Here is an 18,661-nt window from a genome sequence, read left to right on the forward strand (position 1 = left end):
TCTGACAAATTTGGTGATACCAGGGGGCCTCACCCCGGTAACTGACCAAGTACAATTGATCATTTTGAGAGACTAAAGGGGCTCTTACTTCTGATCCTGATTCAGATTCCTATTCTACTGGTGGGACTTGGGCATGTTACTGCTGACGGTTTCCTGAAGGAGATTGAACCTTTTTTGGAGGAAGGTTTCTTGTCTCATTGCTGTGACTTTTGCCGTTACAGCAGTGAACTGAGACAGATTACTGCCTTGACGAACTGGACTGGCATCTTGGAACTTTCATGAACTCTCCTGGGAGTCTTTACAAAGGTTCACCTGGTTTCCTATCTCATTTGACGTATACACTGTATGAGAAAGATTTCCCTGTTCATCCATCATATTCACTCTGAACCCCAGAGGCTTGGTATAGTTCATTACATACTCTACTAATTGATTATTAGGGCTGTATGCTATCTTATTGAATGCAAATGTTCTTTACCTTTTAGACTTAACAACTAAACTTTAACTTTTAATCTGACTCTGATCTTCTGTCTAGTCATTCATTGAGAGTGAACATTAATTGGATTGTCAATGTATGGATAAAAATGATCTAGGAGATGTTAAATTTGGGTTTAGTTTCAGTTATCCTATTCATGGTCCTCATTGGGTAACTGTGCATCCCCTGAATGTCCAACCCCTTTCAGCACAGAGCAAGATCCAGTGGAGGACAAACCGAGTGTATGAGTAGCGTAAGATTAAGTGAGAATTCTGCAAGGCACCAGTAAACACTACGGAACCCCCAAATCCCAAGAGCAAGGTACAATATCTTAATTTCCTCAGCCCGGGGTCCTCCTTATTAAGAAAAGGCTATAATTTCACTCAAGACATGGCACATCTGCTACGATGCTAGATCTGTCCTATCTGACTTAATTGTATTGCCAGAGGCTTTATGGAAAAGTTGGATTTTTTTCACCAGGAAAGCCAGAACCACAACCTTGCTACATATGAAACCATGGCCACATGTTTTGTGTGCATTTTCAGGGGAGGAAGAAAATAGAGGTGTAACCTGCACAGGAATGTGTTTATGGGAGGGGCATAAATTAATGTCAGTGTCAGAAACTGGGTTACTGGTTTAGGAGGGTGGAAGCTCCACTCAAGCAACAACTACAGTTCTTATCAGGGTGAACCACAAAAGTCACAAAATTAACCTGTGCATGCTTAACCCTCTGGTAGCTTGACGCAAGATCAGTCAGGCTTCACTTTGAGGCACAGTGTAAAGTATGTATGCAGCACACAAACAGCAATAGTGAAAATACAACACAATAAATATCCCAAACCAATTTTGAAAAATAGGAAAGATGTCAACACATAAAATGGCACTAAAACAAAAAATGAAGAAACTGAGCTATGAATTTGTAGGGTTCTTAGTGTAAAATAGTGTCTAAAAGATCAAAGCATCAACCGATGGTAACTGGTCGTGCGAGACTGGAGCAAAGTCAAAAGTTAAGACTGACCACAATGGAGCATGGTTTGGATAGAAGGGGGTAACGTGGCCGGACCTCAACTTTCCTTCAGATTTAAAAATTCTGTTGAAGAAAAGTCTAGGAGAAGGTAGAGTTCAGCAGGCAGTCAAGGAGCTGTGTCCAAGGAGTTGTCGCTGTTGCCAGGGAGCGCTGGACGAAGTCTCGGTGAAACCTTCGATGATGCCATGAAAAAACTCTGAATGGAAAAAGCTCCTTTTTCAGGCTGAGTAGGTCATCGTCATCGATGGGAAGCCTGTCAACATCGAGCGTGGTGAAGAATTTTACCTTCGGACTTAGACAACTTTTTGGAAGTAGAAAACCTTCAGCGGGACAAAGCTGCAAACTGTAGCCGAAGAGGGCTCCAAAAGGCCAGATACCAACACTAAGAGGTCCAGTTGAATAGGATTTGCTGCTGTGGAGAAGAACGTAGAGGGAGCTACTGCGAAGTCAGGTTGACCGGCGATGTACCGGCTAGTAGGTAGGTCTGGTTCTTCTGCCCATCCTTCTAGCACTTTCTGGTGAAAATGTTTTTAAGTCCCACAATTTAGGCTTAGGTAGGAGAAGTACCATAACAGCACTTGCAGGGGTCCAAGACCTATAGGGACGCCACTTTGGGTTTTTAGGATTCACTCCAGCAGAGGCCAGTGCAGGGTTCAAAGTCTCTGGGGCTTGCTATGTCCCTGTAGCTCATACAGGAATCTAGCCAACAAGTCCTTGGAGTCACTTCAGGTTGTCTTGGGTCAAGGACATGGTCAAGTTCTCCTTCAAGCTGCATGGCAGGCCTTAAAGAAGCAGGGCAGTCTACTAGGGAACAATAAAGGCCTCAAGCAGCAGAACAGTCCTCTTGTAGCAGAAGACAGTGCTCTGGGGGACAAGGCAGTCCTTCTGAAGTCTTCCACAGGTCCAGAAATGCACTGAGGAGGTGTTCTGAGGGTTCAACATTTGGTGCCAGCTTTGAAGAGGGGAACATCCATGTCTACCCCCATTTCTGGTTTATTTCCTGCCAAATCTCCAAGAAGTCTGGGGTGACAAAAGGCTAGTGTCAGGTTTCTTTGTGTGTGTGCTGGAGGCAGCCCTTTGAAGTGTAAGTGGGGCAGGGAACAGCTCCACCCCCTGCCATTCTGGCAGAATGGCCTATCCTGCCAACACTTTTTGGCAAGATAGGCCCTTTTGTTGCACTGTCTGGGAGGAATACATGAAGCCTAACAGCTAAGCCATTCCCAGACATGTGACACAGGATACTGGCAGCAGGCACAATATGGTTAGGAGAGCAAAATTACAGTTTTCTAAAAGTGGCATTTTCAGAATTTTGATGTAAAATTCTCCTTCACAATTAAAAAGGATTTTAAATTACAATTCATTTGACTTCAAACTTGGCATCCCTATCTACTCCCAATCAGACGTTAGCACATATTAAATGCAATAAGGTACATCAATGGGAGCGATAAGCCTTACAGTAGTGAACAATGAACTTAGGAGTTGTAAAACTTAAACCCACATTTCCTATGTTTTAAGTACAAGGCAGCCTGCCCTATGGGCTTTTTAGGGCCTCCCTTTGGGGTGACATATATATATATTAAAAACGAAGGTTTATGCCTGGCAATAGGTTCTCAGGTCGATTTGGCAGTTTAAAACTGCATTGTAAGCAGCAATAGCAGTTCTGAGACATATTGTAAGGAGTTTCATTAGTGGGTGGCACAATGAGTGCTGCAGGCCCACTAATATCATTTATTTTACATGCACTGAACTCATGAACCTTAAGCCAGGCAACACACAGGGTCCATATACTAGGAAATTTTAAATAAAAGCAATGTGCCAATCAGGTGTTAGTAAATGTTACCATGTTTTAGTGAGAGAGCACAAGCACTTTAGCACTGGCTAGCAGAGGTTACGTGCAGAGTCCTAATGCCAACAAAAACGAATTCAGAAAACAGGAGGGTTGAAGGCAACACATTTGGTGGAAGACTACAGTACGGCTGTCAGAACTAACGGTCAGGCAAAACACCAGAAACCCAAGACGTAATGATGATTCAGGGGGATGGAGATTTTGAAATTCTTCCATAGGCCTTACTGTTTATTGCCCCTAAAAGGTCCTTGACACGGTCCTGCCAGAGGTGACTGTACAGAATTATGATAAATGTTCTTCCCAGCATTGTGCAAAAATAAAGAATATTTATTTAAGGAGTCCAGCACATCTACAGCGGCACTCATTGGACCATTTGTCCTCTGTCAACTTTAGCCACTTAAGGACCACTTTATAGTTGAACAAAATGTGGAAGCCAAATTGAGTACAACAGTCTGAGGTACCCAGAGCTTAATGACCAGGTCCTTATGTGCAATACATTCTGAATAAAGAGTCTTAAAACTTCAGTTAGTTACTTTAAACCTCTCTCTCTAATCGGGGAGACTATAACATGTTGAAGCTATCCAGATCTGCCTGTTTCACCAGTGGCAGTGCAGGTAGGGTAAATGCTAACCACATTTTCACCAGTGCAGAAGATGTCTCAAAGTCTGCCAATTGACCATTTCCCCCAGGGTTTAGTTCTGTCAGGTCTTTTCCTGTGACTTTATGTAAGGGGGCAAAGAGGGGAGTGATTGTAAATTAGCAGCAGTGACATCAGAGTTGTTCTCAAACAGTAGCTCTTAGCTCATGAACCTTCATATAGCTCTTCGCAATAAGAGCCTACAAGGAGGAATTCAACTGAGGTTTTCAGAAAAGACTATTGGATTTGGGTAAGACACATAGGTCCAACAAAATACTCAGTGATTGAAAAACTATTCTGGTTTGGAAAAGCCACTAACTGTGCTCAGCCATGAAGAGGCCTGGAGGGCTTAGAGTGCAAGTGGAAATGCTCTGACTATTAAGAAAGTTCAAAGTCAGGAGCCAGCTGACCTGGCACTGTAGTATCAAGTCCTCTGGGAGGTAAAGGCATCACAATTAGAGGACAAGGAACCCCTCAGAGCACATATTCTAGGCAAAGGTGTAACGCATTCTGTGCTGACCTGGGTGAGAAGTAAAGGTGCTTAGCAAAGTTTAACTAATGAGGCAGCGAAGCTGGATCCTGAAGAGATTTAATGAAGGCAGCCAATGAAGGTGCAACATGTAAAAAAAAAAGTTATGGTTTGGGGAAGAAAAGTGAATGATCTGAACATGTGACCACTAAATAGAACCTCTCTTCAATAATATTGTTTGTGTTTAATTAAGTAAGACGGACATTTTCTTCAATGATCTAATGCCTGCAGTAAGAACATTTCAAATCTCTGAGTTGAAGCGGGCTTGATGCTTGAAAGCAATGTTTTCAAAGGGAATATACTTCTTTTTATTCAGCAATGATGTACCTGGCTGTGCTTTTTTAAATCAAAACTGAACAGCTTTACCCTCGGATACATTTTAGCCAATTGTCTGAAATAGCAAAATACTTACAAATCTAAATACACAAATGGGTGGACAGTAAACAGAGTTGTTTGAGAATAAAAATAATCCTGCCCTTTAACTAAATAACTCCACCTATTCTGCAATATTTAACAGATGCTATCATTGGACATTTTGGCCATGTCACACGTTACAATGATCATCCACTTAGCTAGGGACATCCACTCTCTGAAATCATGTTATTTGGGTCCTTCAAATATACACAATGCCATTGTCTGGCACAAAAGTGAGCTACAACAATGAGCTCCCTCGCTTATGAGTATTCTCTGGAGCAAGATGCTTTTAAAAAAAAAAAAATTTTTTTATTGACAACACAAGCCAAAACAAAACACAAGGAGATTCTTTTCTTTCATATACAGAACAGAAAAAACAAAATAAGAAAATGTATCGAGACATTGATAGTCACACATCATTGAGTCTCCATTTAGCATAAATCATAAACCAGAAATAATAAAACATAAATAAGCATCAAATCAGAGTACACAAAAAAATATATATATAAATCTAAATAGCAACGTATAGTACCAATCAATAATTATCCTTGGGCCGAGACATTCCGTAGCCAACAGGAGAAAAAAGAAGAAACATTTTTTTAAATTTAATATCAAAAAAGGGTACCCCAAATTTTATCTAGTTTTTTCATTGGTCTAATTCCTCTTATCTTGGCTAGTGAAGATTCCATAGTATGAATTTCGTTGACCAATGCCCACCATTCCATTAAATGTGGTGGCTTTAAAGATGTCCATGCTCTACCTATCATTAATCTCGCACAAGATATTAAAATAATTGACAGATCTTTATTTAAGATGTTAGGTGAGTGCATGCCCAATAGCACCATCGCTGCTGATAGAGAAGTACAGATCACTTGTTTTTGATTTAAAATATTTTCAATTCCAGATCAGTACTCAGTTAATGATGGGCATGAATAGAGCATGTGTTCGAGGTCTGCTGCCACCAGACCGCATTTAGGGCACTTAGTACGATCACTTGCTGTGCTATTTTGGGACCATTTAAAAATTCTTTGCGGAGTGTAATATAGGAAACATACTGTTTTATATAGTTGGAGCCTCAAACTAGAAGATTGTACCACTTTATTAATATTACAAAATGAAGAAGAAATGTTGTGTGCAGTTACGTTTACGCCTAATCTAGTAGTCCATTTCAAAGCCAATTTAGGACAGTCATCAACTTTATATTGGCTGAGACACTTATAGCCTGCACTAATTAACAATTTCTTATTTTCTGAATATAAGCCTGTCCATATATCGGAATCGGATACTTCTCTTGAATTAATTTTAAGTATAAAAAAAATCTCATATTTGTATATATTTAAATCGCCTCCGTTCTGGCAGCATATAGAGAAACTTGAGTGTCTCAAAGTCTAAAAGACCCTCTGTACCATACAAATCTCCTAGAGAGTTTATTCCAAAATTGGCCCATGCACAACCTACTTTATCACTAAAAATTCCCGGTAATCCCGAATTGTCCCACAATAGCAATTTAGAATGAAAAAAAAAGTTCTGCAAATAGTCAAAATTAAATTCCATATTCGTACCGCGTCCCTAGCCGTCTTGAATTTAACCCTTTTAAAATAATTTGGGTCATTTACTCTTGCCAGAAATTGATTCACGTCGCTACCTAATATAAACTGATGAAAATAAAATTGATTATTGGTAACAAAAAGGCTACGGAGGCGACCCAAGAAGGAGGCAAAAAAATATATTCTACAGTCTGGAAAGTTAAGCCCGCCTTTATTAAGTGGAAGCTTCAATATAGAGATCGATCTTCGGGCCTTTCTATATCCCCATATGAAACTGCTAAGGATCCCATCAAGTTTTTTAAAAATGGAGTTGTTAACACATAAGGGGAAAGACCTAAAAAGATAAAGGAATTTCGGTAAAATCTTTATCTTAATAAGGTTAATCCGCCCTAAGAGGTTAAGAGGGATCTTATGCCACTTTTTCAGAAGCGCTGCCACTTCCTTCAATAAAACATCCTAATTAAGTGAGTTAATATCCCCTATTTTAGACGAGATTTTCACACCGAGATAAATGGCCGTCTGACAGATTCCATGAACAGGGACTGGAGGTCTGTAATTCATTATAACTTGAGTTTTATTTAAATTTAGTTTATAGCCAGAAATGGTTCCAAAGTTTTTAGCTTCCTGAGTAATCCCTGCTATGGCTTCTACCACATCAGTTGTGTACACCGCTAAATCATCAACATATGCTGTAATTTTAAGGGCGTTTGTAATGGAGAACTATGGCTCAATGGTTAGAGCAGGCAGACCTCGATGCAGAGCTCTGGCCCGGGACCAGGGTTCGATTCCCGCCTCGGCGGGTCTCGGGCTCATTAATTCCCCTGACCGGATATTCTCGCCTCAGTGTCTATTCTGATCATGGGTCCCGCGCTGCAACTCTGGGCAATAGCTTGCTTAGTCTCCACAACGGCCCCCACAACGCGAGGGATGCCTGGTCTGCACCATGGGAGTGCCCAGGAGTGGACACTTCACAGGGAAAGCCAGGAAGGGTTCCCTTGCGGTATTCGTACAAACGCCGGGAAACCCACTGCGGGTAGCTGCGCGCTATACAAGTACAAAAACATTTACATTTACATTTACCATATTGAAAAGGAATAATATTAGGTTGTGCCTGAAGAACATTCATATATGGCTCCATAGAGAGAGCAAACAATAAAGGAGCAATATGCTATTCCATCCTTTACATGATTAACTAGTTATATAATTTATTTATTTCATTTTAAAGTTTCTTAAAATTGATGGTAACCCAATCTAAAAAAAATATTAAAAAATTAACTTAAAGGACAAAAACACTTAAAAGCCTGAGTTTATTAAATACAACTTTAATCTACATATATTACCTTCCTTATACATATATACCTTCCATGTACTTATGCATCTTTATATTTATTACTTTGGTTCTAATTCAGCCTCTCTAATGCACTACCCTATATCTCAGCCTATATCTCTTGCAATATACCCTCAACCTCCACTCTGACTCATCTCAAACCTCATTTCTAATGCACTACCCTATTTCTCACCCTATACCTCTCTCAATATATTCTCTACCTCCTCTTTCCTACTCATCCTGACCCCATACCACTACTATGATCCCCAAAATACCCCTTTCTAGACTCTTCTCCCCTCTACCTCTCCTTGCATCATTTCATACCTCTTTTAATATTCAGATCTTCAAACAAACCTTTCTAAACCCTTCCCTCTGACTCTTCCCCCTTCACCTAACCCTTTACTCATCCTACACCTCCTCCTACTGCTATGAACTCAAGAACAAAAAACGTTCTAGGCTCTTCCCTTTTCTACCCCTCCACTATTCCTTTTCAATCTAAATAACAGACTAACATGTCCACCACTCAAATTAATTTAATTTCCCTTATATGAATTCCCCATTAATCCTGTTTGGGTTCCGGAGTAGCGTACTAATCGCTGGGAAGCGCTTCAACACCTCTTCAGGGGTAGTAAGCGCTATATAAATGCAAACCCTTCGCTCTTCTATTAACCCACTATCCTTTTCAATCCAAATAACAGATTAACATGCCCAGCACTCAAAATAATTTCATATTTCCATATACTAATTCACTACTAATCCTTTTTGGGTTCCAGAGTAGCGTGCTACTTGTCAAAATGCGCTTCAACACATCATCAGGCATAGAAATCCTATATAAACGCAAACCCTTCCACTTCTATCCCTCCACTATCCTTTTCAATCCAAATAACACACTAACTACCGCTCAAATTAATTTTCATAATTTACTATGCTAATTCACCACTAATCCTTTTTGGGTTCTGGAGTAGCGTGCTACTCGCCGAAAAAGCACTTTATTTAAAAGTTAAAAAAATATAATTAAATCATAATAAATAAAAAGATGGAAGTCACAGCATAATTTTGTTTTAGCAGAGTACTGCACAGGAACCTTTTTAAAGTCCATTACTGTGCCCAAAAAACATGCCCATCATGGAACAAATTTCGGACATTAGTGATAATTGAAAACCCAGCTTCAAATATATCTCTTAACCAGTAAAACGTCGGTATTTTTGACCTTAAAGCAACTCAATGCATTGGAAAGTCTGCCTGAAAACCACTATGTCACAGATTCAATTATGACTACTGCTTTCCAATACTACAGTATTCTATATTCTCATAAATAATGCAGTCCATGACCTATATTACTGAATTCTAATAAATCAACTGAATTCTTACCAACTACTCAAAAACCTGGAGTAGTTGGTTTCCATCTAAATACCACTCCTTGATCATTGAGTTCTGGTGGACAGTGATGGGCAGTGACTCAAAATTAATTAAATTAAAAGTTTATCTCTTAAATTTACCAACAGTTTTGGCTTCCAAGAGCACATTACATGTTTCTTCCCTGCACATATTTTAAGCAGCTGTTACAAGAGTCACCAGGGTTTCAGATGTCCTAATGGGGCACTAGTATTTAGTAGCCTTAGTCTCAATATAGGTAGTTAAAACAAAATGTATTGTATTTGGTCATTAGATAAAGTTCCTAGACTGATGGATGTCTTTGCAATCCTGCATTATGCGTAAGGACTGTAATATCTTATGAAGCTCTTGGACTGAAGCTCTTATTAAAATAAGCTTGATGGGCTTTTCTTGATGACTTTTAGTTCAAGATGAACTACCCAAACCACATTTTAACGTTAACTTTGCATATTTTTATGCACTATGCACGGCTGTAATTCAGTTGAAAGTCCAAGTAGGGATATGTACCTATCCCACTATATGGACACATGTAAGATGATTGGAATACAATGGCTTGATCCAAGTGTACTGAAATGAAAGAAAAGGGAGTGTCAACCTTAACTAAACATTAAACGTGAGGTAAATGTAAGATGTTTTAAATGCTAGTCAGACTAGGAGCTATGCTAATACTACAAATAACAAGACATTTGGGTGGTCTTTTGAAGCAGGACAAACTATCAACTGTGTAGTGGTGACTATTAAAGTGTTATCAATATTGTTTTACCCTGCCTAGTGATATTCAAATGAAGCAACTATTATCTCAATCTGGTGCTTCACAAAAGAACTACATAATTAAATGGTCTACATCAACTATAAATAATTTAGTGCAAGAACTAAGTGAGGAGAAAGATATGGTAGATCTCCTGAAGAATTTGGATTAAATAAATGATTATTTTATATAAATACAGTAAACGTTTTAAGATGATTAACCAGCTCTAAAAGGTAATTATTATTTAAAATATTAACACGATTAATTTTTTATACTTGGTATTAGATGATGATGAAGATACTTAGAGTGCACAAATGCCTGGAGGTGTCTTGGCGCTGAAAGTCCACAAGGAAAAATGAACCCATTAATTTCCAATTAACAAAATTATTAAAGACTTACTAAATGCCAATAAGGAAGGCACAGACTTCAGCTCTAATAGAAGGCTACGTCTTTTGACATCTTACAGAAAGAACACACAGCGCACTTCAATTGGTTAGATAGAGGACTACTGACCCTGTAATGGGGTTAGTATGTTGTGACGTAGTGGCAGCATACCATATTCTGTGAATCTGTAGTGGTGACCAGTCCTTTTTATCTGTGTCACAGGAGCCAAGACATGTTGGCCTACTCCTGTACAGCACTAACATATGTCTGTGTTTGACCTGCCTGGTGCATACATCGTGTGTAAGAGTTAAACAGAGTAATGAAAGATGGTGGATTACATTTTTGAAGCCCCTGGCCTGTGCATGTTCACAAGATGAAGGGGAAATTGTTTTCCCCTACAGTTGAAGTGAAATGATGACATTCCTCAAGCAGAGACCTAGGCGCTGAAGTGGGAAAAGAGGAAACTGGCTTCCCTTTAGAAAGTTGATTATGTTGTTTTGCAACAGGAGCTGCTGACAAGACTTTGTGAGCATTGACATTTAGTAAATAGTAAGGGTGAAAGGTGGGATTGAAGTCTCTGCTGTTTGATTGTGCGGGCTCCTCTAGGTGAGGCCAGCCCTTTGTCTCTCTTCATAATTACTGTTAAGTGTGCCTGTTGATATTCAAGTCCAGAATGCTCACACCTCCTTCTATTGTGGCTGCTCCAACCTGGAGACGATCATGCTGTAAGGAAAGAGTCAGACTGGCCAATGTGGCAATCAGGCAGTATCCGATGGGATGGACTCGCAGATCAGTGTGGGCCTTTTTTCTTTTTTTAGTTTGGGGGTCTGTTTATTGATCTTCTGGGCCAGGTTTCACTGTTGATTTCTCTGATATTACTACAAACATTGCCAGCAGAAAACACAAAGGGCATACAGTTTCCCCATACCTAGCAAAATACTGATACCCTGTGTTAGAAATGGGGATCTCTGGTTGGCTAAGGCTTGCGCCAAAGCCAGGCAGAGACCACCACCCTAGTCAGGGAAAGGGAGTTACATGCCAAAGAGAACCCCTGCTCACCCCTCGGTAGCTTGGCACAAGCAGTTAGGCTTATCCCGGTGGCAATGTGTAAAGCATTTGCACAACACACACAGTAACAACATACTAGGCACACCACAAAGAGGAACTCCGCACAAGGTTATATATATATAAATAGCCCTTGTATTATCATAAAACAAATTAGATAGTAATCACACAATATACACTGTGCCAATTGGCACTGGGCAATATTTACAGGGGATTATTTACACATGACAGGGCCACGTGGGCCACTGTCAGAATCAACACTTGGTAAAAATAGTAATAGTAAGAATATATCATGAACTTAGAACACACCCAGTAACTACTGGCAGACACTATACTCAGCATCAACCTGTAACATAAATCATATCATGCACAGTATCACATAAGGTGAGAAATCTTTTCTGCGCCAACCTCATAAGCCTAAACATAGTAGACCATAATCTCCTAAACATAACTCGCATTAGGAAATAAACTCACTAACATAAACTGCAGTAGGGAATAAATCAAACCTAAACCACAGAAGAAGATAAAAATAAAACATAACACAGTATTTAAAATCTCATAACCATAAAATCACATCTAGAACATAAATCAGGGTGCATAAAACATATTATATACATTACATTTCCTTGCACCTATATAAATCACATTAGGGCCTGGTGCCCTATAAATCTAACAGTCCCCTTGGCCAACTGGCCATCTCTAAGGGGCTCAAATGCCCTAGGTCCAAAAGTCATGGCGCGCAGCCTATGCAGCAAAAGTCAAGGGTGCGCACTTTGCGCAGGCCTAAACATTGCAGCTGGCACTAAGTGCTGCGCAGCTGGGAATAGATGGGGGTGAAGGAGTGCGTCTCACTCCTGACTTAAACATGTACCCTAAAGAAAGAAAAAACTAAACGGTGCAGCTGCCCACTACTTGCTGGGCAGCTGGAAAAGTTAAAATGCGGCCTGGGCTCTCCATGGCCCTTGAAACAAATGTTCCAAATGTTGGGGTCACGCACAGGCTCTAAAAATACACATGTCCCCATGGAGCGCACTGGCTCCTGAAATAGTCATGTGCCAATAAAGAAAAGAAAGAACTTGCCCCCAATGATGGAGCCACCCAGGCTCTTAAATTGAGAACACAGGTCCTAACATCAATGGGGCCACGGAGGGCGGTCATCGACAATATGCCCCGACATCCCCCTCCTTTCAGGGACTCTAAGAATAATTGCCCCCATAGTTGGAGCGGCCCGCAATGGCAGGTTCGCTCAGGGAATGCTACGGGGATAGCATTGTGGCTCGAATAGGCACACACAGAGAAGCACTACTGAGCCCTACTCACCGGCTCCCATGTTGTGCTGCTCCGGTCTCCTCTCTTCGCATGCGGTGGGGGCAGGCACCGGCAATGTGCCTCGAGCCCCCTCCGCCTTCAGTCTTCACTGGCTGGCGCCCACGGGTCTCTCCCTCAGCCATGGGAGCCACGCACAGGCAGGCGCTATCTCCTTCACCCCGGGCGGCCTCTCAGGCGGCGGCAGCATGCGCTGGACTTCCTTCGCAAAACCGGAAGTCCCGCCCACCGCCAGGCACATCGTTGCCTGACCTCCGCCGTTGCCGCAACTCGGGCCGCTGCAGTGATTTCTTTTTGGGCAGTAAGAGGGGTAGGCTCCCTCGTAATTAAAAATATACAGCGGGGTGGGCACCCGCTTAGGCTCAAATAGGTGGGGTGGGCACCCGCATTAATTAAAAATAAAAACAAAGACGCAGGGTGGGCACCAGCACAATGAAATCCAAAAATAAGCGGGGTGGGCACCTGCGCTTCAGGCGTCACGGGGGAATCCCTAATCTGGGGATTCCCTCTCTCACTCTCTCTCTCTCAGCAGCGTGATGCTGCACAACCCCAACTCCTCTTCCTGGGGAAATTAAAATAAAAGCGCTCACTAGGTGCTAAGATGGGAGTCCTTAAGAAATGGAGCACAAAGCTCCAGCAAAGAAGTCAGGGATGGAGCACCAAGCTCCCAGCAAAGAAGTCTTCAGGGAAGAAGGGGCAGGCAGGGCCCAGGGAGGCCAGCCCTCCCCTGAGCCCCCAGCTGCAGCACGCCCGCAGGAACAGCACACCAAAAGTAGACTTTTATACAGCATTTTCCTTCCGGTAAAAGGGTAGGGCAAGGAAAGAACCAGATACAACTGGTTCAGGGGAGCTTTTGAGCACTTTGTTTTGCACAGCTCCTCTCTCCCTTTCACAGGACAAGCCAGGGACATCAGACGCACCACAGGAAGTGGAGCCAGCATTGTGGAGGGAAGGCACAGCCCCATTCAGGTCCCAGGTGCAACTCCTCCCTCCCATCTACATGCAGATCTCCCTATTCACCACTGGGCAGAGTCATCCTGCCTCCTGGAGCGATCCACATCAGCCAGCACCTGTCACTCACAAGCCAGACATGCAATTCACATCAGGCAGGCAGACACACAGCAATGCCAACTTCTAAAAGTGGCATTTCTAAATTAACCACAATAAATCTGCGCACACTATTGCGCAGCATTTATTCTCACGAGTTCGCACATACTAAACTTGACCCTGCACTCCCCTCATATCTGGAATTCCCATGGGCACACATATCCCCCATGCATTCCTATGGGAGGGCAGGCCACTCTCACCACACGCACTCAGAGTGCACATGCACTTTACCCTGGGCTACAGTGCTAAAGTGCGCAGAGGCCTAAAATCACTACCACTATGTCAGAGGCTTAAGGCAAAAAGTTTAGGGGTGAACCTGCCAAAAAGGGCCAAGTCCAACACCCTGGAAAGGACACAAGAAATGAGGACTGAGCCAATTGGGTTCTGGAAGTGCAGCCAGATAATGCACATCCCCTGCCATCTCTGTCGTTATATATATGGGGAGTTGCTGACTGTCTCGTTGCTTCAGTTCCATGTTCTCTTTGACCAAGGAAGGGGGGTGGCCTGCAGAGAACACAGAAGAAGTAGGCCTGGGCGGTGAACTTCTCTCTGTTTGTGGAGTTTTCTGCAATCCGCACTTCACGGAGCTCGACGAGTGCAAACTCCATTTCGCGATGTGCAGCAGAGTTTTTCCCCGATCGCAAACGTTAAGCTTGCGATCGCGAACAGTAAGTTTGCTGGCCACTTGGGTACAATGTCTACCCGAGCTGCAGGAATACCAGCACAAACTACAGTTCGCACTGCACTCTGCCACTTGCGGAACTTCACAGAATTTTTTTGTAACTTCGCAGAGTTCCGCGTCGCAAAACTCCGTACACTACGCCCAGACCTGCATAGAAACTGACCTGCCTAAGAAAAACAGGATGTTGTAAACCAACTCTACAGGACATGTTGACTACCAGGGCTAGTACAAAGTAGATGGCCTCAGAGGTGTGGATCTATCTGCCTGGAAGAAACTTGAGAAAGAGTGACTGGTGAGTGTAGGAAGGTAGGATCTGACTGCATGGTTATCCCCACTTTTTGCCTGGCGTTTTGCTGATTTTTGACTAGTCTGATTGGGATCCTGCTAATCAGGACCCCAGTCTATCTGCTTTCTCCCTAAAATGTATGCCATGTACTTTGGTACACTCCAGATTTGATGCTGGGGTACCCTTATAAGTTCCTAGTATATGGTACCCATGTACCCAAGGTATGGGTACTCCAGATGCCTCCCATGGGCTGAAGCATGTACTATGCTACACATAAGAGGCCATGCAAAATGGAACTGCAGGTCTGCCATTGCAGCCTGAGTAAGCTGGTGCTTGCACCACTTACTTTAGATATAGGTTCACTAACTCTATAGGTCACTACACTTAAAACGTATAAGTCACCCCTATGGCAGGCCTTAACAACACTGAAGGCAGGGTGCAGGGTTTTATATGAGATGGTGCCCCCGCATGAGCAGGGCCCCTCTGCAAACTTCAGAGACCATTCTCCCGGGTTGTCTGTGACTCAGCCAGACATATAGGTACAGGTGCATTATAACCTTGCGGTAAATGCTATCTCGAAAACAGCTGAAACAAACTATGTTGTGTTTGGTATCAAACACCTTGGAATCATACCTCCACACTGGTAACTGGTGTGGGAGGTATGATTCCACCCTACTGAAGCAAGCTTCGTGGGATCACTGGTCTTTCCGGTGGCAGCCTTCTCAACCCGGGCAACACAAAATGGTTGCTGCCGACCAGAGACACATTTCTGCCCTCCTGCTGCTGAGCGAAGCTCGAGCAGGGGAAGGCAGGACAATAGACATCCTGTCACAGAGAGGTGTGACCACCTCCCAGACAGGATTTAGTGTATTAGGGCTGGGTGTGTGCACTTCCAAAGTGCCTGGAAGTCTGCACGAAGGGCACACTTGGTGTCCCTGTGCATGGTCCAGCTCAAACCAGTTCTGGGAGCTGTTGGCTTCTGCTCTGTCGCGAAACTGGACAAAAGACATGGGAGTATCCTCCCCACTGTCCAGACCCTACCCTAGGAGGGTCCCCTGAATCTGTCCAACCCTCGACAATAGGTACTTAAGGGCTTACTGGACTACAGGACCTTAGATTTTACGTGGACAAGATTCTGTAACAGGAAACCACTGACCTTCGACCGTCTGGACACTCTGGACACTCTGGACTTCACTGGACTTTGACTGGGCCCAACGTCATCTCCCTCTCTGTCCAAAGCTTTGTTTGTGTCCCTGCACCATACAGGCTCTGTGCAGGACCTTTGGAGCACTAAGGCCAACTGAAGAATCACCCTTGGGATGAAGGAGGCACTCCCCTACATTCGCAGGCACTGTAACGCAACTGACGGGTCTTCTGGTCCTGAGCTCTGCGGACTCTGAAGGCTCCAGCAACACAGGAGGTGGATTTCAAAGTTCCTTGAGGTTGAGCTGCCCTCTCACAAAGTTGGAGGCCAGTGTCCCTCGTGGGGATCGCATAACCTGAACCCTGTGCAAGCGTACTTTTGCAAGGGCATATGCTTGTTGGCAATTCCTGAGCTTATGCACTGGACTCCGTGTAGTCCTGACCCTGATCAGTATTTGCACCAAAGAACTCCAGCCTCCTCACAGAGTGCTCCATGGGATGGTACTTTGTGATCTTGCTCGAAGTCCCCTTGCGACTCCTGTTCATTTGACCTGTGGGTCCTCTTGAGGGTCATCTTGATTTCTAGTGCACTTCCCAGGTTGCTCCAGACGTGCCCTGACTCTCCATTGCTTGGTGAGTCCCCTGGACCTTGCTGGTCCACACCATAACCTGCTTGACCTTCCTGCATGGGTTGCTGTTGCCAAGGCTTGTTGGTGTTCCATCTGGACACTGACCCCTCAGCACTCAATATATTTTGTGGGACAGCTCGCATCTAGCTCCTGGTCATCAACGACGTCTCCTGGTCCCTGTGGCTGCAGAGTCAAGTATCCCTTCTTCGCACCTGGAGCACCCGACGTCAGTGGGCATTCATCCACTGAGCCCCTGGTCACCCTGAAGTGACCCAGACTCTGTCCCCTCTGCTTTCAGGTTCCTTCCATCACAAATCCACCCTTGGATTCCAATGGACACTTTCTTCCTTCCCGGCAGCAGCTCTTCTTTGCAAGCCTCCCTTGAAAACGTCGGCAGTTTGCGACACCACTCCAGCCAGACCTATGCACCCAGCTCTCCTGGGATAGGTAATTCAGGTACTCCAGTATCCACTGGTGTGCTGGCTCTCCAACCTCCTAAGTTCCAAAGGGTTTCCTCGAAGTCCACTGAGAAGGGTCCTTTAACTTTAAAACTGTAACCGCGACTAGAATTGTATAGAGACCGCGGTCATGTTAACACACTGCACCCGTCCTCCGTTGGGTCCTTGTCTACTCACCTTTGGTGGTTCCTTGGGGTCCCAGCGATTCTACGTGTTCTAGACACTGTCTCGACTCCAGTCGTGGTTCTTATACCAAGATTTTAGCATATGGTTTGGTCTCCCCTGGCTCCCACTGTGTATTGTGCTACTTACAATTGTTTCTTTGCTAAAGTATTGTGTGCATTGTGTCGTACCCTCGTGTAGAGGATACTAGAGAGTGTTATATAATAAATACATATTTTTATAACTACTTTCATTTAAATAATACTAAAGGTGATATTCTGGTAAAACAAGCTGCTTTACATTCCTTCAAGATTAAGCCTGAAGGCTGCTCTCCACAGGATAGCTTTCTAGAGGATAGCTTTGACCTCCTACATCATAATGGTCGTTTGGACTGGTGCAAGGTGCCCACTTTAGTGGACAGCATATACCAGGCCAACTTTTCACAGTGAGCAGCTGTATTGTAGTGTTGTCTCTCTTGCTTACTGTGGTCAGAGCAGTTGTCCTCAAGTGGACTACACCACTGTGATTCTGAAGCTGCAGGACCATTGCACTGCTGAAGTGTGCCCAAGCACCCTTATGAGCCTAAATGTGGCTGATACCATGGCACTGTCCTGACATGTTGCTGGAGCAGACAGGGCTGTAGTAAATAGGGAATACTGAAATGTAGTTGTGTGTGCAGGGGTTTGTAGGTTCTTGTTTTGTGCAAGCAAATCATATGTTTTATATTAATGGATACAGGATCCATAGAACACCTTGAATGCATTAATATTACAGAAGCAGATTATATAATTCATGTTGCTAGTTGAAACACTAGAAGAGCTATATTATACTTTCTTCATAATTATTTAGATTAAGATAGAAAAGAGGTCAAACTTACTCTGAAATAATCACTGCATGCTGCCAAGACTGCCTTATGTGCATGGAATTTCTGCTCCTCAGCAACTAGGGTGACATCACACAGTATTCCATCATTTCGTTGTTGATTTAGAGCAGCCAGGACATCATCTTTATGAGACTTTGACTGGCAGAGTCTCTGACCAGTTAGCATTTCTTGAACACTGCCAAAACAAAAGAAGTAACAGCATCTGTGTATTAACTGCAAAGTACCTCTATGCAGTACAGAGTAGTCAGTGTATACATCATGTCTCCACTTCCGTTTAACAACAGTGAGGCTAAGGAAGGCTGATCAGCAATGCTGTTTATGTTACACCATTTACGTTTTTAAGGTGCATCAATCTCTGAATGCCATCTTGGTGCTAAATGAGTAGTAATTAAAATAACACACTTAAACATATAACACAGCCAAACACAAGTGCACACAACAATGTCCATCCAACTGATAAGGATGTTTTTAATATTTCAGTGGTTGCCTGTTTTACACTTTCAGTGGCACTCACAGTGCCTATTAGGGGTAGCCATGGGTATCAGTTGCTGCTGCTGGCTTGCCATGTATTGTCCGAGGTACTGCCCTTGCATC

At 43.2% G+C, this 18,661-nt stretch overlaps 1 protein-coding gene across 2 annotated transcripts in view; it reads right to left on the reverse strand.

The window, feature by feature from the left end:
• The window catches only part of KLHL32 (kelch like family member 32), a 945,199-nt gene that overhangs the window by 631,783 nt on the left and 294,755 nt on the right, over positions 1-18,661 (reverse strand). For both annotated transcript variants that reach the window (XM_078646842.1, XM_078646843.1), the window contains exon 3: positions 18,062-18,242. In XM_078646842.1, the coding sequence (XP_078502968.1) occupies positions 18,062-18,242 (181 nt within the window). The remainder of the gene's footprint in view (positions 1-18,061; positions 18,243-18,661) is intronic.

Source organism: Lissotriton helveticus, chromosome 6 (genome assembly GCF_964261635.1).
Source record: "Lissotriton helveticus chromosome 6, aLisHel1.1, whole genome shotgun sequence".
Lineage (NCBI taxonomy): Eukaryota > Metazoa > Chordata > Amphibia > Caudata > Salamandridae > Lissotriton > Lissotriton helveticus.